The sequence below is a fragment of the Mustela putorius genome, unplaced genomic scaffold (genome assembly GCF_011764305.1).
Source record: "Mustela putorius furo isolate JIRA1106 unplaced genomic scaffold, ASM1176430v1.1 tig00000083_pilon_pilon_pilon, whole genome shotgun sequence".
NCBI lineage: Eukaryota > Metazoa > Chordata > Mammalia > Carnivora > Mustelidae > Mustela > Mustela putorius.
The window spans coordinates 21,911,901-21,936,429 of NW_025421273.1; the positions used below are offsets into that span (position 1 = coordinate 21,911,901).

Here is a 24,529-nt window from a genome sequence, read left to right on the forward strand (position 1 = left end):
AGTTGGTTGAGCATCTTCCTTTGGCTCAGATCATGATCCCAGGGCCCTGGGATCGAGGCCCACGTTGGGGTCCCTGCTTGACAGGGAGTCTGCTTATCCCTCTCCTTCTGCCCCTTTACCTGCTTATGCTCTGGCTTTCTCTCTCTCAAATAAATAAATAAAATCTTTTTTAAAATAAGATAAAATAAAAATAATTAAATACTTCTGTACGGGATTCCCCAAATGCCACTCTGGTCCATTTCCAAGATCCCCTGGACCTTCCCACAATGGGCCAGTTAAAGGGTGTGTGAACAAGGCTAATGGCTCCAGGAACTTGCTCTCATGTATGGCTGACATCTCTTCTGATTGGTGAGCACTTGGCTGTGAATACTCTCTGACATTCTGAACATCAACCATTACCTAGATCTTAGTAATTAAAAGCCTATTAAAACTGGTCGAGGAGGGGCACCTGGGTGGCGCAGTCAGTTAAGTGTCTGGACTCTTGATTTAAAACCCTAATGTTTAAGAAAGTGCCTATGGATACTGGAACTTGGAAAAAAATAGAACTTATTTTGCTGCTACCTTGAAAGCTCACTGTGGGCTGGAGGAGAAGGCAAGGACATTTTGTTGACATAAAACATGGTATTTGAAAGATCAGATCTTGACTGGAGGTTTGGTGGAAAACGGAGCTTTCCTAAAGGCTGAAAATTCCCATTCTGGAGATCATCTGTGGGAAAATAATCTCTGTAAGCTTCTACTTGCTTCCCCCTTGGTTTACCATGCTGTGTGGATACCAATGTGAAATTGGGGCGATGCCATCTGAAGGCGAGGCAGCGGAGTCACCCAGAGTCATGTGCCATCCGCCTTGGGAGGTGAGCTGGAGCCGTCCGTGCTCTCAGGTGTCAGGTTCATGCCCCCTCTCCCACCCTCCTCTTCTGGGCCCCTGCTGACTCCCTGCACCACACTGAGGGCTCCTCTTCCTCTGTCCCCTTAGCAAAGCCACTCTGGGGGGCCCTGGGATTGTAGGGACTGGGTTGCATCTCATCACCACTCCCTGTGAGACGTACCATTATTTGCATCACTGAGCTACCATGCACTGTGGATCCAAAGACAATCCCATTTCAGATATGCTGAGATTTTAAAAATCAGTTATTCTCTGTACCACTAAGACCTGATTAAGAGGGACCTTTCTGTCCAGGGATTCCATGAGCGAGGAGCCAGTTGGGGGGTGGGGGAGCGGAGGCTGTGCCCTTCTGTTTGGATGACCAGGAGCTTTGGGTGGTTTAGAATATGAATGGATAAGGGTTGCATCCCACTGGTTCCAAAGCCCCACATCCTTGCCACTTTCTACATGATCCCTCCTGCCACGGCCCTGAACTCCTGTGGCTTTAGTGACAGTTTAAAGAAAGATTTACTGCGCGTGAAAAACTGTCTAAATTAAGAATAAACCTTGATGGAGGGGTGCCTGGGTGGCTCAATCGGTTAAGCATTTTCAGCTCAGGTCGTGATCCCGGGTCCTGGGATGGAGCCTGCATCAGGCTCCCTGCTCAGTGGGGAGTCTGCTTCTCCCTCGCCTCCCTGCTCCTGTGTGCTCTCTCTCACTATCTCTCACTCTCAAGTAATTAAATAAAAAAATCTTAAAAAAAAAAAAAAAGAAGAAGAAGAAAAATTGATGGAGAAAGTACATAAACACAGACCCCAGAAGCCAGCTTGATGCTCTGCTGTCACCTTCCCTGAATAACAAGGGGTTGCTGGAGGTCTCCGTGTGAGTCCCTCCCACACTAGGTCCACAGAATGGTTAAGCGTGCAGTTATTTGGAACTTGACCCTCATTAAGATCTGTCCTTGAATCATCCCTCTATTCCTCCCTGCCGAGGAAAAGCTGACATGAGGAGACCAAGACTGAGGGTAAGAAGCAGATAGAAGAGTAGAATGAAGCAAGGGAAAGCCGCAGACATCCATGTGGGACAACATGGCCAGTAGGAGGAGAGGGAGCCCCGGAAGGGGACACCCCACTGAGGAGAGCACAGAAGACAGGAGAGAAGGTCCCTCCACCTCCAGGCAGGTGCCTCTGAGAGCTCAGACTCCCCGGAAGCCTGTGAGAGCTTCTCTGCCGGGCAGTCCTACATTTTCTGATTTTTCCATAGAAGGAAAAACATCTTCCGCCTTCCATGATCACCAGTATTTTACTTCACATATATTCTGAAATAGAAGGGCAGTCTCCTAACCTCTCTCCTGTTTGCTATCTTGGATATTAACTTGCTTGGATATTGCTATCAAAACAGTTTTTTTAAGTAATATGAAACAAGTAATTTCTCCAAAATATGATGAAATAAATCTTTTAACTAAAGAAACACACTTTTCTCCTCGAATACCAAGAATGTATTCACAGGCAATTAGCTTGGCCCTAAGATCTGAACCATGTCATCTTTCAAATATTACGAATTAAAAGAGCCTTGGCTACATTCTTAAGCTATCTATAGAGATTTGATAAGGGATCCAATCACATATCATAATGGCTCAATGGCATAATTTTTATGATTGAGGAGTAGTTACAGATGAAATTAATTTAAGGGCTATTGTATTTCAGCTTTCTAGGAATAGAACTACGCCATTTGGGAATTTTCCACATAATTGCAAGTGTGGGATTAGAGAGGTTCAAGAATTACTGGCAGCTTTAAGACAGTGAGAAAAATCACCTTAAACGCAACTGTTTATACCAGCGTTATAAAATCCCTAACTTTAGAGCCCAGTGTACTTAGAATTTCCAAGATTCTCAAAACAGCAATGCATCAGTTGGCGACCCAACAAACACACCATGCCTCTTTGCTGCTTAAGCACCAACTGAGTGTGTAATCTTGAGCCAGGCATTCAGGGGAGAACTGGAAGTCCCAGGCCAAGGAGGGGGGTGGTCCCCATGGCGCTGCCTTGGGGAGCTTTAAATCCTGCTGGGCGAGGAGAGAGCTCCAGAGAAACAGTACTTGGCTTTGTGCGGATGTCAAGGAGTCTTGATGGGAGCAATGTTAATTGCAGGGTTTGATTCCTTGCATGTTTGAAACCCTAAAGCTGAACCCAGCCTTGAGAAAGGAATGCGCCGGCGGTCCTGTGAAGCAGAGATGAGGCCAGAGCCGGCACAAAAAGCCAGCAGTGAGGGGATAGGATGGGACGGAATGGGGCCCAGCACGGGAAGCAGGCAGAAGGAATTCACTGGAACAACACCGGGACCTCAAAAGAAGGGAGGGACAGCACTTCACAAAGGCTGGACCTGTGAACGTACAAAGGAGTTGAACCATGCCTGGGCCCAAGGGGAGAGTGAGGCCAGACTTCTCTCGGGACAGGGGAGTAGGAGCAGGCCCAGAGTCCCTCCAGAAAGGTCCTAAAAATCTCCATTTATGGGGTCTTTCCAAAACAAATGCTTGGCCTTTCACGAGAATGAAGTTTGATTTAGAAATAAAATAGTTTGGAGGCGCGTGGGTGGCTCAGTGGGTTAAGTGTCTGACTCCTGATTTCAGCTCAGGTCATGATCTCAGGGTCATGGGATTGAGCCCTGTGTCAGGCTCTGCACTGGTCATGGAGCCTGCTTAGGATTCTCTCTCCCTCTCCCTAAAAAAGGAAGGGAAGGAGGGAGGGAAATAAGAGAGTGTCGTGATGCCTACCTTTATTTCCTTATCATTCACATCTGCATCAGTCATTTGTCTTCCTGACCTCCCCCCCCAAACTGACAATGATCCCATTGTACTGCTGGGAGGGGGTGATTACATTTTGTAGCATTATTATTTTTCCTTATGAGTAAATGCTGTTGAGCTTTCATGTTCCTGGCATGTGGACTGAGATAGGGAATTGTTCCTTTGAACCTAATTGATAGTTACTCGAGTTCCTTCCTATGTCCTCTCCTGATCCCTCTGGCTCATTTGCATAACTGCACTATCGGAGTGGGGGGAACAGTCCCGTTGGGAGAAATGTCTTTGTTAGCCCTTGGCCAACTCATCTCGTGGTTGCTGCTGGTCCATTTGTCCAAAACATAGTTTTTACGCAAGCATCTCTATCGACTCAATTGCATGATGCTGAGTCAGACTGTTGAAAGCTGACCCTGGGAGCCAAGGGGAACAGATACCAAGTGGTCCTACAGTGAGTGAGCAGAACAGAGGAACCAGATGGCTGAGAACAGGGAGGAGGGACAGCAGCTGCCATGGGAGGACGGGTCAGGGGTCCAGGTGAGGTCACCTACAGGTGAGAAGATGCAGGCTTGGACTGGACAGGGGCACATGAAAATGGAGATCTCTAGGAAATAACACTTACGCTTATCTAACCGTAACACTAGGTTCTTCACAAACACCGTCTGATGTTATCCTAAAGAAAACCGCAGATACTCTTATTCTCCTGATGAGCTTCAGAGATACTGAGTAACTTACAACAATGAGCAGGTCAAGAGGCAGAGGAGAATTCAACCCCAAACCTGTCTGACTCTAAATTTCACACACATTTCGCCCGTCAATTGGGTATAACAGTAAAGAAGAGCAAAGTCTAAAATTTGATCTATCTCTCCACTTTCAGAGCTAGTCACTTTGGGAGAAGTCTTAGAAAACAACGGCGGGCATCACAGCACATCGAGTTGTGTAGCTATTTAGTAGTACCTAGTGTAACAGTCCCCGAGCATTTACAATATTGCAGGCACCATGTTTTGTGTATAAACTCATTCCACCTTCACAGCAGTCCCGCAGTAGCTGTGTTAGGGTGCCCGTCATACTGAAATTCAGAGAACTTAAGTACCTGCCCTAACGTCACACAGCCAGAAGGTGGCAGGGCCAGCCCCCAGCCCCCAGAATCTGCATCCATATCCTCCTCATCGTGCTGCATCCACTGGTAGTTCATCCCTTCAATCCAACGAGTGTCTTATCGCATAGACATTGTGCAGGGGGTGGCGGGCAGGGGCTGCAGAAAGATGAGCCTGATGTAGTCTCCACACTGCAGTTAGACTGCGGTGGGGAAATGGTACAGGAGGACCTAGTGACTGCGGTCCAGTGGGGCAGGGGAGGAAAAAGGAAGATGCCAAGGGAAGGCTCCTCTCCCAGAGGCTCAACAGAAAAGGGAAGGGGGGAAATGGATCAGGGTTTTCGGTTTGGGGGGTTTTAAAAAAATATTTTATTTATTTATTTGACAGAGAGATCACAAATGGGCAGAGAGCCAGGCAGGGAGAGAGAGAGAGGGAAGCAGGCTCCCCGCTGAGCAGGGAGCCCGGTGTGCCGCTCGATCCCAGGACCCTGAGATCATGACCTGAGCTGAAGGCAGAGGCTTAACCCACTGAGCCACCCAGGTGCCCCTGAATCGGGTTTTGACAGGAACTGTGGCTTCCTTTAGGGTGTTGATTGAGCGTGTCTGTTAAACCATGAGAAAAGCCCCAGTGCAGAAAAGATTGGTGACTGAAAATAAAAAGGAAAGTGGTAGGGAGAGGGACCAGAGCCTACAGGATACTGGGGGCATTGGAGTCAAAGCATGATGGGAAGTTCCTTTAGGGCAGACATGAGGGTAAGGGACGGGGCTGTATGGGGGTCCCCCTCAGATGCCCTCCACCTTTTCAGTGAAGGAGGGAAGTCTATGGGCATAACACTAGGATAACACTTGGATTCAACCCTGAGGGAAATGGGGACCATGCGGTGACTAACAGCCGTGAACATCACAAGCAGCCGAGCTGAGAGGGCAGCTGCTTGTCTGAATCTAGCTCTACCAAGTACAAGCCATGAGACTGTTCTGGTTTCTTCTCTTCTGTTTTAAAATTAGAGAATCGGGATGCCTGGGTGGCTCAGTTGGTTAAGCAGCCGCCTTCGGCTCGGGTCATGATCCCAGGGTCCTGGGATCGAGTCCCACGTCGGGCTCCTTGCTCGGCAGGGAGCCTGCTTCTCCCTCTGCCTCTGCCTGCCTCTCTGTCTGCCTGTGCTCACTCACTCTCTCTTCGTCTCTGACTCCCAAAAAAAAAAAAAAAAAAAGTAAATAAATAAAATAAAATTAGAGAATCATCATTTTAAACCATGTGATATGAATTCTACTTCCCAGCAGAATACTGTTTTTTATCTGTCTTAATGTCCCTGTATTTCTAAGGTTCATCTTATCTATACAATTCTAATCACTGTTAGCAGGCAAATGTGCCCCAGATGGTTGAGTTAAAGCAAACTAGATTCCAAAGAGAAGCCATCGTAATTGCATAAACCATCCCAAGCTGGACAAATATACTAACAAAACAAAACAGAAACAGAAGCAAATTCTTAAATACAGAGAACAAACTGGTGGTTGCCAGAAGGGAGGGGGATGGCAGGCTAAAAGAAATAGGTAGAGGGCATTAGGGGTACAATCTTCTAGTTATAAAGGAAACAAGTCACGGAGATGAAAGACATAGCCTAGTCAATAATACTGTAATAAGGTTGTGTGGTGACAGGTAATGACTGCTCCTATCATGGTGAGCATTGCATAATGTACAGAATTGTAGGATCACTATGTTGGACACCACCTGAAACAAATAGAGCATAGTATGTTAATCGAAGTTTAATGATTATTTTTTAAGATTTATTTATTTATTTTAAAGGGAGAAAGAGTGCACGCGTGCACACACACACATGCATGCATGAGCAGGGAGAGGCAGAGGGAGAGGGAGCATTGCAAGCAGGCTCCATCAGCATGGAGCCCAACATGGGACTTGATCTCACGACCCTGAGATGGTGACCTGAGCAAAAATCAATAGGACGCTTAACTGAATGAGCCACCCAGGCGCCCCAATAACAAATATTTTTAACAATAATTCCAAGTTGGTAGCAGTGGATCTAATTGCTGTCCTGAATTCATTGCTGCCTTGCTTTACACAATAGAAAGATTTTTGAACAGTTGAATGTAAACCATGTTTCTCCCTTAGCATTCCACCTTCAAACATACACATAAACACTTGTTTTGCTCAGAGCAGTGCTTCTCAGGCAGAAGTAATTTTACACCCCAGGGGACATGTGACAGTGTCAGGAGACATTTTGATTATAACAAGTGGGGAGCTAATGGCACCTCTGTTGGGTTGAGGTCAGAGATGTCGCTAAACAGCCTGCAATGTACAGAACAGCTCACAATGATGAAGAATCATCTGACCCAAAATGTCAATAGTGCTGAGGTTGACAACCCCCGACTTGGGAAAAAAAAAGTTAAACTTAATTATACAGAAAGCTGTTTACAAACACCAAGCCCAAGGTGCCCATTTTCTGATTTTTTGGAAACAGCACAGTGCCCTAGCATTAAATGGAACTGCTGCCATCCTGAAAGAGGAGAGTGAAAAGTGTGGGAAAACTCTGGGTTGGTTGGGGTTTTTTTTGTTTTTGTTTTTGTTTTTTTTTGGCTTTGTCAGATGGAATCCATTTTTCCTTATTAAAAAAAAAATTCATGGGCTCTCTGCTCAGTGGGGAGTCTGCTTCTCTCCCTCTGCACCTCCCCCTGTACTCGCTCACACACACACACACACACACACACGCACACACACACACTCACTCATTCACTCTCTCTCTCTGTCTCAAATAAATAAAAATATCTTTAAAGAAATAAAATTTAAAAATTTAAAAAGTTGATAACAATCTTCTGAGACAGTAGTCTCAATTAGCAAACCTTCCACTCCCCTAGAGTTCATATTGCCTCTGTCCTAAAGACTCAGCACCAAGAGCATTTAGTTCCTCTCCTGACATTAGATAGGAATGTGTTTCCAGAAACTGGGAACAAGGACCTTTCCACTGATGTCCTCCAGAAATGTCCTTTCTACAATAACTGCATGCTTTGTGGGTCATTACTAAGCAGAATGACCAGCACAGGGCACACCCACAAGGAATAAAAACCAAAACAAAAGCTCAGAGCCAACTCCTGTGGTCCTTCCACAATAAACCACTTTTTTCCTCCAAAGATTTTATTTATTTATTTGACAAATCACAAGTAGGCAGAGAGGCAGGCAGAGAGAGAGGAGGAAGCAGGCTCCCCGCTGAGCAGAGAGCCCAATGTGGGGCTCGATCCCAGGACCCTGGGATCATGACCTGAGCCGAAGGCAGAGGCTTTAACCCACTGAGCCACCCAGGTGCCCCACAATAAAGAATTTGATGAATTATTAAAGTCTAAGAGAGATGTTTTTGTAAAGCCTTTGGTGCTATGTAATATAGAAACTTCATCTTATATAGCTAAATAAGCAAACACTGGGTTCTTATGTTATAGAAAGAGATGCAAGCTATATGAAAAATATTTGGATTTGTTCTTATTTTTAAATATACTTCACACACTTATTTAACTGCACTGAGTGTTGGAACATTTTGGAATTCTGAAGTAGTAGATGGTAAGAGAGTCCCAAGGTTAGAGACACAGGTTTAATGAGATATTAAATACTGTATTCATGTCCCTTTCTGAAACTTGCTTTGCCATCATAAATGGTATTTTCTAACTATTGGTATGCTTTCTGTTCCCTTTACTTGAGGTAATATCAGGACTTCAATAGCTCCTGATTTTTTCAAAAGCATTTAAGCCTTAATGTAGTTCATTTTTCACCTCCTTGCCTTTGGGGACCCAGAAATATAGATGATTTCATTACAAATATAGGATATGCTGTAAAATTCCTATAAATCCTCAGCAACTTAATGTCTTCCTTGAAAAAAATTAGTGTCTTGAAAAGACAGATCTTATAAGTTTAACTTAAATAAAAGAAATTCTTATTTCATAAAGTTTACTAAAACCAGTTGGCCAGCAAGATTTAACAAGATATTTGGGAAGTGTAATTATGTTTATGAAGGAGCTTTGTAAACCACAGAGTACTATAAAAATACAGCAACATGGGGGCTTAAGTGGGTACGAGAAGAATAAATGAAAGAAGATGGGATTGGGAGGGAGACAAACCATAAGTGACTCTTAATCTCACAAAACAAACTGAGGGTTGTTGGGGGGAGGGGGTTTGGGAGAAGGGGGTGGTATTATGGACATTGGGGAGGGAATGTGTTTTGGTGAGTGCTGTGAAGTGTGTAAACCTGGTGATTCACAGACCTGTACCCCTGGGGATAAAAATATATGTTTATAAAAAATAAAAAATTATATTAAAAAAATTAAAAAAAAAAAATACAGGTGCTTATTGTCAACTGTATGCCCAGAGGAAGAAGAATAAACATTTACTGAGCTCATAAGGAAGGAAAGAGACTTCTCGCCCAGGTCCCAAAGCTTCACCACTGCCCTCCTGCAGAGCTTTAACATCTTCATTTCACAATGAAAGCAAAAAGCTGGGAATGTCATGCCCAAGGTTGCATAGCAGCTACTGTCCGTGTCAGTGTCAGGATTCAGAGCTGTTGGAACACAAGGCTGCTCTGTCCCACATTGCCCTCTTCAGGCTGTGAGAGGAGTGACAAGTAGGGAGTAAAAGAAAATCTGAAAGCCATACCCAGGATAGCAGCAGTTCAGAGAAGAAAACCATTCCTTGGATTTATCATTTAATGCCTTATTTCTCAGGGTGCTTGACTGGTTCAGTCAGTGGAGAATGCAATTCTTGACCTCAGGGTCAAGAGTTTGAGCCCAACATTAAGGGTAGAGTTTACATAATAATAATAATAATAATAACAACAACAACAACAACAACAATAATAACAGCAACAATAATGCCTTACTTCTATTAAGAGTTAGCATGCTCCTTCTAAATACATTAATTCTCAGATGGCAGGTACTGGGCTTTCAAAGGGAAATCAAGCAAGACCTTGTCCTCGGGAATCACCATGTCCAGTGAGACAGACAATGCATTAACAAGAAATTTCGATAGAGTGGATAAGTGATTCTTCAGGGAAAACACAGGGTATGATGGTGGCACATCCGTGGGTATTGGTGGGCAGGTGGCAACTCCTAAAATGCCTCACTTGGTGCCAGTCCACATAGGCACCTTACAGTGAGTTAAAGCCCCTGCAACTAGAGTGAATGAGACACACCTGTCTTGCTGAGGCAGCAACCCTCTTGAGAGTTCTGAGAAACCAAGAAGTAAGTCTGAGACAGGAATAGCTCAGCAGTCTTTTGATGATTGCATATGCTGAGGTGATACTTTAAGTTTTGATTATAGACATTGCTTTTTTTTTTTTGCTTGTTTTTTTGTTTGTTTTTAAAGTAGGCTCCATGCCCATTGTGGAGCCCAACATGAAGCGTGAACCCATAACCCTAAGATCAAGACCTTAGCTGAGATCAAGAGTCAGACCCTTAACCAAATGAGTCACCCAGACGCCCCTAGACACTGTTTTTATAGTACTTACATTTTTTGTAGGTTTTTTTCTTTTCATTCAGATTCTAAATACTCTTTCAATCATTATTTCCCACCAGTTTGTCTAAACAAATTACATTTTCTGGATCATAGTTATGACTCTAAAAGAATTCTTAATTGTTTGGTTGCCTTTCAGATTGTCCCTAGCCCATAAGGAAGTGATAGCAAAAAAGTGTATGAGTTTTGAAGTGAAATAGTTGTAGATTCAGATCGCAGCTTTTTGAATTACCAAGTGAGTGGCTGGAGGAGTTTCTCCTTTTGGAGCCTCAAATCCATCATCCAGAATTGTTGGGTCTGTTATCTGGCTTAAATTCACCACAAACCATCCCTCATAGGAATGTGTGAAAGACTGAACAAAATACCAGACCAAAAGCCCATACTGGGCTGCATACAAATGAGTGTCTCAATTAAAATGTTGGCAAAAAATAAAAAATTTTAAAAAGGAACGAAAACATACCATTTTCTCAGGCTGAAACTTCATGCTCGTGATAATTTAACACGGTCAACCAAGGTCTTCTGTGCAAGAAAAAATAATCTGCTATGTTCTTTAAGTTCTGTGACATTATAAATCCAGAGTCTCCTTATGGGAGTTTGGGGCAAGCAGCAAATGGCATTCCTTTTCCCATTAGAGCTCTTAACCAGTAAAAATACATTTAAAATTTAAAACTTAAAAATTTAAAAAATTTTAAACTTTAAATTTAAAATTTAAAAATTTAAAACTTATGAAAAGAGAGGGGTGTCACCTACAAATCAATAGAGGCTTGAGGGAATTATCAATCATTCACACTGTGGAGAATATATTTTGATCCTGATTCAAAGTTTTATAGTAATTTTTTGAGACTCTGAAGGAAATTTAAAACTTACTGATATTTGACATTATGAAGGAATTACTGCAATAATGGTATTATAGCTATGCTTTTTTATATCCTTCTCTTTTAAAGACATTACAGATGGAATGATGTCTGGGTTCCAAATATTGGTGGAGAGGGGAAAACATGAGAGTAGAGATGAAACCAGGTTGGCCATAAGCTAATGGTATTTGAAGCCAGGTGATGGGTTCATGCTGTATTGTTCTTCTAGGATTATGTATTTGACATTTTCTATAAAAGGTGTTTTTTAATAGAGACCAAAATATCACCTTTTTTTTTTTTTTACTGATAAAGAATGATAAAGATGAATTTGGAGAACGTGGCATGCTCACGGGCTTGTTGCTGAGCCCTGAATTAGGTGGACTTGGCCACTCAGCATAGGTGGGCCCTGACAATCACAGGTCTCTCAGTGCACATAACCTATTAGAACAGCTCACAGTGATATTAAGTCCAGGGTTCTGAGTTCAGTTATCATGTCTCTGTCTTTGCTCCAGGAGCCCCTCCAAGCTCAGCCAGCCATCTGGCAAATGCGAGCTGGTGGATGCAGGGAGATGAGGCCAGGATGTCAGCCTAGCACTAATTCAGCCTCATCCTCATCCTTGAAAAAGAATTCATATCATATGCCCTGTAGGGGAGAGTGGGGGTGGGGAGAGGACCTGTAGTGTCTTCTTTGTGCATCCCAGCAGTAAGTGGAAAGTATTAATCAGAGGGGTACTCTATTGCACAAGTAGAAAAATATGAATATTTAATTAGTAAAAATAAATGAGCAAAGTCAGCACTTTAGAGAAATGTGCCAGAGACCTCTCAGAGAAAAAGAAAAAAAAATACAGGAAAGAAACCAGCAGAACTGTGGAATATTTTGTCATCTTCTTACCACAAAAGTGAAATGATCCAAGGGTACAAGAGACATTTGATCCAATGGAGCAAAGTTCCTATTGAGCTGCATTGTATGTACGTAATCTATGGTTGCCTTGGGAATGGATCCTTTCATGGTGATGGCATTAAAATGAGACACGCCACAGTAATTAGAGTTGCAGTTGGTCCAGTTGGCTCCCTCTTGGGAGAAAGTTGGAGTTGGTAGGGTTTCAGCAGCCAACAAATTAAATGAGCTCTTGAAGGAAAGAATTTGGAAGATTTACTAAATAGTAGATTTGAACCTGATGCTCTAGAGCACTTCTAGGTATGATACTTCTCCTATTGACTTTGAGGTGTAAATAATAAATCATCTAGTGACATGCCCATTCTATCTCACCCATTCCACCTGATGACATTTCTTTTCCTGAGAAATAACACAAACCAGGAAAAAGAGGAAGCCCATTCATAACCTTTGTATTGGTTTGAAATGGAAACAGTTGTGATAGCCTGCTCCTATGATTAACCTCTCCATCCCAGGATAGTAGACTAGACAAGAGAACAGGATGTCAACAACTTGGCCACAAATAGGGTGTAACTTAGTCCCCATGGGAACCGTAATAACACAACTCAACTTTTCCACTCTGATGTGGATGCTCTGGGCTAGAACAGTGATCAGTGTAGGTAAATGGATTAAATATCTGGGAGTGAGCATACTCCTGCTGTTTTTCTTTGACTGTTTTTCTTCCTCAATTTCAGGTATATGAAACAGTTGGACACACTGGTACCACATTGCTAGCAGAAGTGTTTCTGCCTATTCCTGAAACTACCGTTGTCACTGGCAGAGCTCCCATTGAAGAAGTGGAGTTTAGTAGTAACCAGCATGTGACACTGGACCACGAGGGAGTTGGAAGTGGTAAGGAAAGCTAATTATTCTTAATGGCTCATGATTTTACTGTCAGTTTTGAACCTGGATTTTTTTTTTTATTTTCACACAACCAGATAATTATAAGATCACTTTCAGAAATTAAAATTAAAATGATGATATATAATTTTTTGCAAATTCTTTTTTTTTGTATACTGTTGGTGGCCAATAAATTCATATAACTAGGCAAGTATAAAGTAGTTTGACGATGTGAATAAAGACCTTTAAAATGCCTTTGACACCTTAATTTTTCTTCTAGGAATCTTTTGTAAGAAAATAATTTAAAACAAGGACAAAGCTTTGTGCATAAAAAATGTACATCACGGTATTATTCATTAAGACTGAAAGTTTGAAAAACTTAAATAATTATAATAGGGATATTATTAATTAATATCTTCTCTCTTATCCCCATAATTGTGATTAGATACATGATGTACCTTCTCTGCCTACCGTTTTCTTAACCTCTATAATATACCTTGCTCTCTTTTTCCGTCACTACTATATTCCATAAAACTTCTTTAAATCTGTCTTCCAAGTCATGAATTCACTCTTTGACTATATCTAATCATTGAAACTCATCGCGGAGCTTTTCATTTTAATTATTGCATTTTCATCTCTATAAATTCTATTTAGTTATTTTCCAATCTAGTCAGTTCTGATAACATTTGTCCTTTCCTCCACCTCTCAATCATTTCATTTCTTTTATCCGGTCATTACTTCTTTATTTTTAAAAACACATACACATAGTTTGAACATTCTATACTAATCAGTCCAATACCTGTCTGCTTATTGGTCTGCTTTTGTTGCCCCTTATTCTTGATGGCTTGTTTCCTTGTGTGTCTAGTGATTTTTTTTATTGTAAGTTCATATCTGGAAATGTATCTGCAAGAATTCTTCGATGCTCAAATCCAATCAGCAACCTACAAGTCTGGAGACCTAGGCTTTAGTTCCAGCTCTCACACTGATAAATTGTGGGACCCTAGTAATTATGTAATCTCTTTGAATATCATCATCTTCTTTCATAAAATGAATCTAAGGAGACCTCCTTTCATGTCTTTTAGGGTTATTTTGAAGATTAAAGTGGATATTCAATTTTAAGGGAAGATCTTTGAAAAATACAGAGATGCTATTACAGTGTTTTATAGTGGTTCTGTTTTGTGCTACTAATATTAACTGGAAATGCACGACATCCAGTCACTATATTTAGTGCTTAAAAAACCTTTCCTTCCTTTAGTGGATTAAACAACCTGCCCCGAAACTTTTTATCATGAATTTCCAATCAGTAGAGGCTAGATAAGTAAGTGAGGCTCACTGTTGCCCGGTAGCTTGCACATAGCTGAGGTCTGTGGAGTGGCTACTGTCTTCCAGGCACTAAGTGCTCTGCAAGGATGACCACATTTGACATGTGGCTCCCCACTCAGGCACACCCTTAGGCACTTGAATGTGTTCCTTCTGCCAGAAATGCTCTTTCCCAACAATCTGCATGTCTCCCTTCCTCCTTCGCTTCAGGCCTTTATCCAAAAGTCCCCCTCTCATGAAGCCTCCTCCACCACCCTGTCTAAAAGTTCAGCCCTTCCCCACCCTCCCAAAATGCACATTTTCTATATATGCTCCCTAGTTTATGGTTTATCTTCCACATTTATCCCTCTCTAACATATCACACACTCTTCTTATTTATTGCCTGCCTCCTGTTGCAATAGAAACTCCTTGAGAACAGGGATTCTCATCCATTTTGCTTCTTTACTGCAATCGGCAGTACCTAGAATAGTGCCTGGCTTGAAGGAGGAGCCAAACACGTATTTGTTCACTGAGTGAATGAATGGAGGTCTTCATAATCATCTTTCTTAGGAGGTACTATTTTTATCCTTATTTCACACATAAAGAAATGAAGGCTTGGAGAAGTTAAGCAATCTGTTTATGGCCGCACAGCTGTTAAGTGGCAGTACCAGAATAGACACACAGATGGTCCCACTCACCATGCCTCATTCATTATATAAGGTCTACAAGCTGCTGTCAGAGCTAGAACCAAGCGGCCAATTCCAAGCGTCACTGCCTGAAGAAGTTCAGTGATGCTGACTGGAATTCTGTTCCATCCTGCCAGCCCATTTGTCTACTGTCTGCTTTCCTACCAGGACTGGGCTCACTCCCTTTTTCTCAACAATGTCTGTGTAATCTCGTGTTTCCCTAGGAGTGCCTTTCTCATTTGAAGCAGATGGTAGTAATCAACTGATTCTAATGACCTCGGGGAAGGTGTCCAACAGTGTGGCCTGGGCCATTGGAGAAAATGGGATCCCTTTAATTCCCCCACTGTCACAGCAGAACATCGGATTTAGAAGGTAATGGGTGTCTAGAGTAAATGGATGAGTAATGCCAGCGTTTGTATTCATGACATGGGAGGGGGAACCTTGCAATGTCACCTTCTTTCCTTTTATTCTCCTGTGCCAGGATTTTCAGGGTTTTTTATTGTTCTTGAGGTAAGAATTAAAATATTAATAGCCTAATAAGTATTAGATGTTCAGGAGTGTCAGAAACAGCACAAAGCACTTTGCCTTATTTAATCTCTCCAGTAAATCTGTGAAGGATTTCTGGCCCCATTTATATTCAGGGAAGTACACAGGAAACAGTTGTGCATACGTACGTGGCCCTCAATGTAAATGAGGGTGGTTGTAGAAACTTCTGGTTGTTATAAAAGTCTCTATGGTCAGATCTCTTCCTTGATTGCTAGCTCCTTAGGTTCCAACCCAGAACAGAAGAAATGGCACTCTGGGCCTCTGCCGTTTCCCCCTTTGGCGGTCCCTACCTCCTCGTGGCAGGTGCCTGTTCAGGAGGCCTGGACCATGGGAACCAGGTGGCCTGGGCTCGATTCTTGCTTCCATCCTGCCCCAACAGATGTGTCTTGAGTAAACCTTCTACTATTCTAGGCCTCAGATGCCTCCACTCTAAAACAAAAAGACTGCTCATCATCAAGAAGACCCTTTCCAGTTCACAAGCTATCATTTACAACACACGTGAAAATAGGGTGGGGTTTGTTTTGTTCCCTTTATGCCCTCTCCATCCTGATTCTGATGCCTGTGTTCCTGGGATGAGCACAAGGAATGCTGCTCCACACTGACTCAGTCAGGAGATTGGCAGCCACATCCAGGGGAGGCCTTGGAGTATAAGCGTGGCCGATGGATTCATCCCACTAAGTTTCACACTGGGGATAGAGCTCCAGCAACTCAGGAGATGGGGTCGAGCCAGCCCAGGATGGGTACCAAGAGATGCAGTGCTGCTAACAAAGCCGCAGCTCACCGTTGCTGGCAACCGCTGGCCTCATGGCAACTCAGGCATGTCCGAAGATGGTGCTTAAATCACTTGTGTGTTTATTCCAACCCCGGCTACCAGTGGTCCCCAGTTGTGTGGGAACTGAGGCACTGGAGGCCAATCTGGCCTGGATCCCAGGACTCTAGGCGTAGGCCACATCGTACTTGGTTTTCTTGAGATGGAACTGACACAAAACATTGTATAAGTTTAAGACATACAACATAGAGATTTGATTAATGGATATATTATGAAATAATAATCACTCGAATAAGTCTACTTCATATTGGTCACCACACACAGTGACAAATTTTGTTTTCCTTGCCATGAGAACTTTTCAGATCTACTCTCTCAGGAACTTTTTTATTTTTTTACTTTTAAATGTAAAGTAAAGTATTGTTAACTATGGTGACCATGCTGTACATTAGCCCTCCCAAAATTATTTATTGTATAACTGGAACTTTGGACCTTTGATCCCCCCTTTGCCCATTCCCCTCCCCCCACCCTATCCCTGGCAACCACCAATCTGTTCTCTGTTTCTATGAGTTTTGTTTTGTTCTTAATTCCTTGTAAGTGAGATCCTACAATATCTGCCTTGCTCTGTCTGACTTATTTCACTTAGCATGATGCCCTCAAGCTCCATCCATGTTGTTGCAGATGACTGGATGCCTTCTTTTTTATGGCTGGGTAATACTCCATTGCATATCCTTACCACATTTTCTTTATTCCTTCTTCCGCTGATGGACAGTCAAGTGGCTGTGTCTTGGCTCTTACTATTAATGCTGTAATAAATATGGGGGTGCAGATACCTCTCCAGGATAGTGATTTTGTGTCCTTCAGATATATACCCAGAAGTGGAATTACTGAATCATGTGGAGGTTCTTGAGGAACCTCCAGTATTTTCCAGTGTTTGTACCAATTTACATCCCCCCCAATAGTGCACGAGGGTTCCCTTTTCTCCACTTCCTCACCAGCACTAGTTACCATGTGTCTCTTTGATGATGGCCATTCTAAGAGGTGTAAGTGATATCTCACTGTGGTTTGGGTTTGCATTTCCCTGGTGGGGAGTGATGGTGATTGAGCACCTTTTCAAGTCCCTGCTGGCCATCTGCATGTCTTCTTTGGAGAAATGTCTGTTGGTCCTCTGCCCATTTTTTAATTAGATTCTTTGTTTTATTGCTATGGGGCTACAAGTTTCCTGGATATTTTAAACTATAACTCCTTATCAGATATGTGCTTTGCAGGTATCAGGTATTATGTCCCCCTATTCATTCTTCTCTGTTATCCCTATAACATGCTTAAGAGCCATCATCAAGTAAAGGAAAATGGCAAAACTCCTTCCTTATGATCAGATTTTCTCCTGTAGACAGTAAGAGCCTCCTGAAGCAGTGCTGTCCCTGGGACTTTGTGGGTTTGAGGCAAACCACCCTGTGAACATGGCTGTCTCATGGCACTCATTTTTTTTCCCCAGCGCTTTGAAGAGGGCAGATGCCATCTCCTCTATTGGTACATCCGGACTGACAGACTTGAAAAAGTTGGCCAAGTGGGCAGCAGAGTCCAAGCTCGACCCGAACGACCCCAACAATGCCCCTTTGATGCAGCTAATATCGGTAATGCGGTAGGAGAACTGTGTGCACACCCCCACTTCTCAACTTGGGGTGATCATAATAGAAATGGCTCAGCCCTTCACACACATTTTCTTTCACACAGTGATCTCCCATGTGATAGCGTGTTAAGAACATGAGGGCTAGGTTGAATGATAGGTTTACAGTCAGGCTCTGGCCCTGTCTGGCTCAGACACCCTCACAGTGTGGCTATGAGGACACGCACTGCTGCATTTCCACACTTAGCCGGGCACACAGTCGGTGGGCAATCAGTAACAGTTGTTCTTGTGATATTGCTGTTGCTCCTACCTCTAACTTCTGCAAAGCACTAAAGAGAGGTCTTACTCGGCCCCTCCTATGGAGAGGAACCTGAGCGTGAACGCTCAGAGTCACTTCCTCAAGCTCATGCGACTGGTAAGGACACGGGTCCGAGTTGATCTGGTTCCAGAGCACATGCTCAGTCCATCACACGTGGAAAGGCTGATAGGGATGTTTTCAGAAATGGTGATTGTTTGTTCTCCTATTTGATGATTAATTAGATTATCATTTCGGTTTCATTTAAGTATGTCTGAGATAAATTGCTTGTGTCTATCATACCATTCAAAATTCTTCACTGAAATTATACATAAAATGGAACATTAGTCAGTAAATGATTTTTCTTGGTAGCAAATACAACTGTTTTTATTCCCAAGTTCATAATTGCTACAAAAACATAATAAACAAGTAGATGATTTGGAAAGCGACCACAGCAACACATTCTGTGATCGTGTTCATTCGTGTGAGTTCATCAGCAGGGGACCTGGGTCCAGGATAACATGTTCATTTCTGCCCTCAACTTTATAAGATAAGTCTCAAAGCGAGCTTTGGTTTATTTTGATGTTTATCTTTAGAACCTCTCCTTCCAACATGATACTTCTTAGTGTGAATAAAATTAATATTGGAAAGAAAAGGCCATATTACCTAGAGCATAGACTATTCCTTGTAGAGTTTTCAAATCACGTTTGGATTACTATCTATTTATTTTTGCAAGAGGGAGAGAGACTGAGCACGAGTGGGCAGGAGGGGCAGAGGGAGAAGCACACTCCCTGCAGAGCAGGAAGCCCACGTGGAGCTTGATCCCAGAACCCCAGGATCATGACCTGAGCCTAAGGCAGATGCTCAACTGACTGAGCCTCCCAGGCGCCCTCGATAACTATCTTTAAGTCAGTGGTAATATAGTACAAGTGTCACCTCCATGTTTTTCTTTTAAACTATTTGTCTTCCCATTAGAGGGATGGAACACAAGGATGTCTTCCTGACTAGCCTCGTTTTAATGAATTTTCACAGTGAGATCACCTTTCCCCATGCAAAGCCCCAGCAAATCTCTGCTCCCTGGCTTTCCTTTAGTGAGGAGGAGAGTGCCACTGGCAAAGCCCCCACACACGGGCAAGCAGACACATGGGCAAAGGTCAGCCCCACCTGCTTAGCCTCTCAGCAGTATCCTGAAACCATCCTTTTGGTGACAGTGTAGGGGGTTGGTGCCCAGACGATCTCTGGTTCTCTCTACTCAGTGACCAAGGCCGTGAGGTGCTATTTAGAGACAGAAGAGCATGGCCTTTAAACCAGGGAGGCTGACCAGCTGATTCTGGGACCAGATCTACATGTGTGCATAAATATATTTTGTTTAATATTTTAATATATTTTGTTAAATATATTTTTAAAGTTTTATTAAGCTATCTTTTATATATTTGTATTTTAATATACAAATATGTCTTAGCCATATTTTAAATACATATATTCGATTTCATATATTCTGTATATAAGCAATCCTATTTTCAAGAGGCACCTGGTAATACACTGATACAAATCTCTCACCTTTCAGGCTGTAGATTTGCATAACAACCTATGAGGGATGCATGCATATCAAAAAACGAACTTTATTTTTGGGGGGGAGCATTCCCCCCCCCAAAGTTTGTGGTACTTTTTACAACTCGTATAGGAATAGAACAGCATCTGACTTACTACTGTTATATTTTAATGTATCTCATCCTTAAATGAAAGGCTAGATGTTTCAAGTCTCAGTCCACAACTCTTCAGCTTCCATTTCAAAAGCTCCATGCTGGGTTTCTTCACCATCTAAAGTTGTGTCTCGTTTTCTCTAGGTTGCTACCAGCGGTGAATCCTATGTCCCTGATTTCTTTCGCCTAGAGCAGCTGCAACAAGAATTTAACTTTGTTTCGGATGAGGAATTAAATAGATCCAAACGATTCAGGCTTCTTTGTCTTAGAAGCCAAGAGGTGCCCGAATTTCGAAATTATAAGCAAATTCCGGCATATGATCGAGAAATTCTAGAAAAAGTATTCCAGGTAAGAAACTGCCCTGGAAGAGTTAATACCATAATAAAATATCTCCGTACCATCCAGTATACTATTACATGTGTGTTTTCTTGCTGTCATGTTCTCGACGGCCATATTGGTTTCTCATTTATAGCACTTAACCTTTTCATTATTTTTCTTAAACTTAACGTTTAAGTTTGCCCAATATAATAACATACAAATGAAGAAAAATTAGGGTTGAAAAGTCTCCTAAGTATTACTATGGGAAATTACCCTGGCACACTGATCCTGTGGGAGGCGCTGGCAGGGGCTGCTGAGTTCTCAGCCGCCTTGGGTGGGCAGGGCACACAGGTCTGGCAGATGAGGGAGACCGGAGGTGGGGAAGTTCTGAGGAGCTACAGGCAATAAAGGTGTGTTTTGGCGGGTGGGGGTGGCAGGCCAGTTAGAGCCAGTCAGGCAAGTTAGTGTTTGATGAGGTAAACGGAGAGCCATTGGAAATTGATACCTTGATGATTTTTGATGCAGAAAGTGTGGAAACTATTGGAGAGTATTTTTGGTTACTTGGTTCTTTGCATTAGTTCAGGTTCGTGACAGTGATTGATAAAAAGCCAATTTAAGCTACTCCGAAAGCACCAAGGAGAGTTTATTGGATGATGTAATGCGAAAATAGGGTTGGCTATCTAAAGAGGCATGAATGATGGGAGTTCGGCTGCGCCTCAACGACACCTGGACCCAGAACTTGAACTCGGCGAGGACTTTTCTACATCTGTCCCAGGCTTAAAAATCTTGGGAACAGCTATGGGGCCCTGGGTGGATCAGTCAGTTGAGTTTCTGGCTCTTGATTTCGGCTCAGGTCATGATCTCAGGGTCCTGGGATCCAGCCAGAGTTGGGCTCTACCAAGCAGGGAATCTGCTTGAGTATTTGCTCTCTCTCTTTCTCTGAGCTTTTGCCCTTCCTTCTCCTAATAAATGTAACTTGTTGGAAATGCTGTAGTCACTAGGGCACATTTTTCCCCCACAAAAGATCTACCCTGTGGGGTAGAGTGTGCTCTCGGGCACACTCTCTCTATGATAAGTAAATAAATCTTCGAGGAAAAAAAAAAAATCTTGGGAACAGCTGGCTTGAGTTGCCCAGGCTGGGTTAGGAGCCTCTCTGGGTATTCAGCTGTGACCACCAAAGGACTGAAGCAGAACATGGCAGCTTCCTGGGCCCCCGGGGGATTTTACTGATAGAAAGAAAGAGGAAAGTCAGCTGCCTAAGACAAAGCTCATGCACCCTGTACGCCTCCAAATAGGTGACCCATGTCAGCTGTGGCCAGATGCTATTTACTATTTTTGCAATTGCTCTACTTAAAATAGAAAAGACAAAAATGAGAACAGAAGCTTTGGCTGAGTTGCTCGGGTGAGCTTAGCATCTTGAACTATAGTGAGTCTCTCGGTTACCTCTGTGGCTTCTTTCTTCCTACATGAAAAGCTTATGTTGTAATTGCACTACAGAATTATCTTCTACTTATAAGGCAGTTCAGCCAGCTGGTTCCAAAACCTGCATACTGCATCCAAGATCAATCTTGAACCAAAAATGAAGAGGAAGGTGGAAGAAACACTTAGAACCATAAGTTATTATTTAAACCACAGGTGATAAATTATCTGATTTAAGATAAATTCTCTAGTCTCACGTGGGGTACTGGTAATTCACAATCACAAAATGATTCCTTTTTAATTTTAGGACTATGAGAAACGTTTACGAGACAGAAACATAATTGAAACCAAGGACCACATAGATACCCATAGGGCCATAGTAGCCAAGTACCTCCAACAGGTAAGGAATATCATTTTACAGAGTCTTCAGAGGGGAAAACAGCCAGTACCCTCACACTGGGGGAAGGGTGATGTCTATTCTTCCGAAGTTCTCTGTGGGACAAACATCACTTAGCCTCTCTAGACTTTTTTGCTCATAATTACAAATATGAAATTAGCAGCCATCTTCATCTTTTGAATGTATGGAACACCAGGATGTATCTCATTTTATGATCAGTGGTTATCTTAAGTGAGGCATGATCACAAGGGATAGAATTTCTAAGTCACAATTTTTCTCATATTTCAATGTTTGTATCATATCACCTTTGTAATGAAGAAATTTGATAAACCACATACTGACTGCCCTGATGCACTAAAAACTTGAAATATCCTTTTGCCCTTCCTTCTCCTAATAAATGTAACTTGTTGGAAATGCTGTAGTCACTAGGGCACATTTTTCCCCCACAAAAGATCTACCCTGTGGGCTCCGTATAAAAAAGCAATTTATGGGCACCTGGGTGGCTCAGTTGGTTAAGCAATTGCCTTTGGGTCGGGTCATGATCCCAGAGTCCTGGGATTGAGTCCCACATTGGGATCCTTGCTCAGCGGGGAGTCTGCTTCTCTCCTTCCCCCACTTGTGCTCTCTCTCTCCCTCAGTCTCTCAAATAAATAAACAAAATCTTTTTTTAAGCCACCATTTATTATATTTAAGACATTCTCTATTTAAGGAATAATTAGAAAATAAATCAGTATAAATAGAGAAAGAAGTTAAGAATCTGAAATATATGTGCTTCAAGATGGGTCCTGTTTTCTCTAGTTGTTCATTCACTCAGCAAAATTTCACAATCATCCACCAGGAACTTTCCCTCGTCCCATGAATATAGCAGTGAGTGGAACGGAACCCCCTCTGCCTTAGGGGGGCATTAGGAACAAAGCGGGATGATTGCTATAGGAAGAGGTCAATACCAGGGAGAAAAGTGCACGTGTGCTGGGAGGAGGCACTGAGGTGACATCAGGTGAAGACTGGAAGGAGTGGAGGGAGTGAGCTGTAATGTTTCAGGAACATTTGAAATAAAACACCTATCTGTCCTCAGGTTAGAGAATCAGTGATAAATCGTTTCCTGATTGCAAAGCACCATTTTCTTCTTTCGGATTTGGTCGTAGAAGAAGAAGTTCCCAATATCAGGTAAGAGTGAAGAAGTCTTTTGTTTCTTATCAAATTATTTTCATTGTATCATATTAAAATTTTCATGTACATAGAAGACTTTTATCCTTGTTTGGTACGTATTTGGGCCCCCGGTAGTGCTGGGAACTGGTAAAACCTGATTAACGCCTCATGGTTACAGTAGTTGGAGGATTTTACTGAGCAAGTCACATGAGATGCTCTCCATCATGCCCAGTACACACCATCTCATCTCCTACCATGCCCAAGTCAGCTCCACCAGCCTTTGCCAGTTCCCTGCTGCAGTCAGATGAAGTCTGACAGCATTTCCCTCCTGCACGCCCCTGCTTTTCCTCTACCCCTTCCAGTCTGTCCCTCAGTCCCCTGCACACATGCACACACGGGACCGAGGGGGTGCCTCAGAACCAGCCCTGGGATTCCAGGTGGTGGGGAGAGACTGAGAGCTACTGTGTGTTTGGTGAGGGGTCAGGGGTAGCAGGGAAAATGGGTATTCACGTAGAAACTGGGATTTTATAGCATTTGCTCAATTGTCTCCCTGTTACTTAGAAAAATCTTCAAATTATCTCAACTAAAGGTAGAAGCATAAAAGGTGAAAAATAACTTTCTATATTGGTGGTCTTGTGTAATGCATTAACTTCGCGACCTATCTGTGATTAAGTGTCTTGGTCTCCTAAAAAGTTTATTTCCTGCTTGTACTTTCTCTCCACTGCCAAGTTGGGCAGGAGACCAAAAAAAAAAAAAAAAAAAAAAAAAAAAAAAAAAAATTCCATGGCACCCCCTTTCTTTGTCTTATATCCAGGAGGGAAACTGTCCCCACAGACTCCCATGCACACCATCCCCTTCTTTCCAGGCCCCGGGTCCAGTCACTGAATGTATTTTTTTCAGTCATGAAAATTATATTTTAGAATAGATGGTGATTTTCATGCTGTTTTTCCATTTCTTTTCTTTCTTTTTCTTTTTCTGCTTTACTTTCTGCATTAAGTTCTGAAGGCTCGGGGTATGTTCTTTCTTCTTTTAATTTTGGTTTGCTCTTAGCATTAAACTAAGATGTTTCTGTATGTGATGGTCCCAACCACCAAGACGTTCCCATGCAGACTGCTAGCGGGGTGGCAATCTCAGGAGAAGAGCCACCCCTGGGGGAGGGGAGGAATTGTGACAAAGAGAAGGGCTGTGCCAGGTTAGGACGCTCTGCCAAAGGTATCTCTCGGAGGTCCCCAAGTTTGGGTTCGGTAGATGTCCTGGCACCGTGATTAATAAGATGGGCTTAACTTGCAACAGAGTGAACCCTGAGGACATTATGTTGAGATAAATCAGACAGAGAAAGACAAATACCATTTGATCTCACTTATAGGTGGAATCTAAAAAGGCCAAACTAATAAAAAACAGAGTAGAATTCCCACCCCCACTGGCCAGGGGGTGGAAAA

The 24,529-nt window shown here is 42.7% G+C and overlaps 1 protein-coding gene across 5 annotated transcripts in view; it reads left to right on the top strand.

Annotated features, from left to right (window-relative positions):
• CC2D2A (coiled-coil and C2 domain containing 2A) overlaps window positions 1-24,529 on the top strand; it is a 135,657-nt gene that overhangs the window by 69,317 nt on the left and 41,811 nt on the right. For all 5 annotated transcript variants that reach the window (XR_006605492.1, XM_004773377.3, XM_045075767.1 and 2 more), the window contains 6 exons: window positions 12,741-12,897; window positions 15,095-15,242; window positions 17,678-17,816; window positions 19,952-20,155; window positions 21,852-21,944; window positions 23,017-23,108. Coding sequence is in view for 4 of the 5 variants with exons in the window: in XM_004773377.3 (XP_004773434.1) it covers window positions 12,741-12,897; window positions 15,095-15,242; window positions 17,678-17,816; window positions 19,952-20,155; window positions 21,852-21,944; window positions 23,017-23,108 (833 nt within the window). In the remaining variant the exon portion in view is untranslated. The remainder of the gene's footprint in view (window positions 1-12,740; window positions 12,898-15,094; window positions 15,243-17,677; window positions 17,817-19,951; window positions 20,156-21,851; window positions 21,945-23,016; window positions 23,109-24,529) is intronic.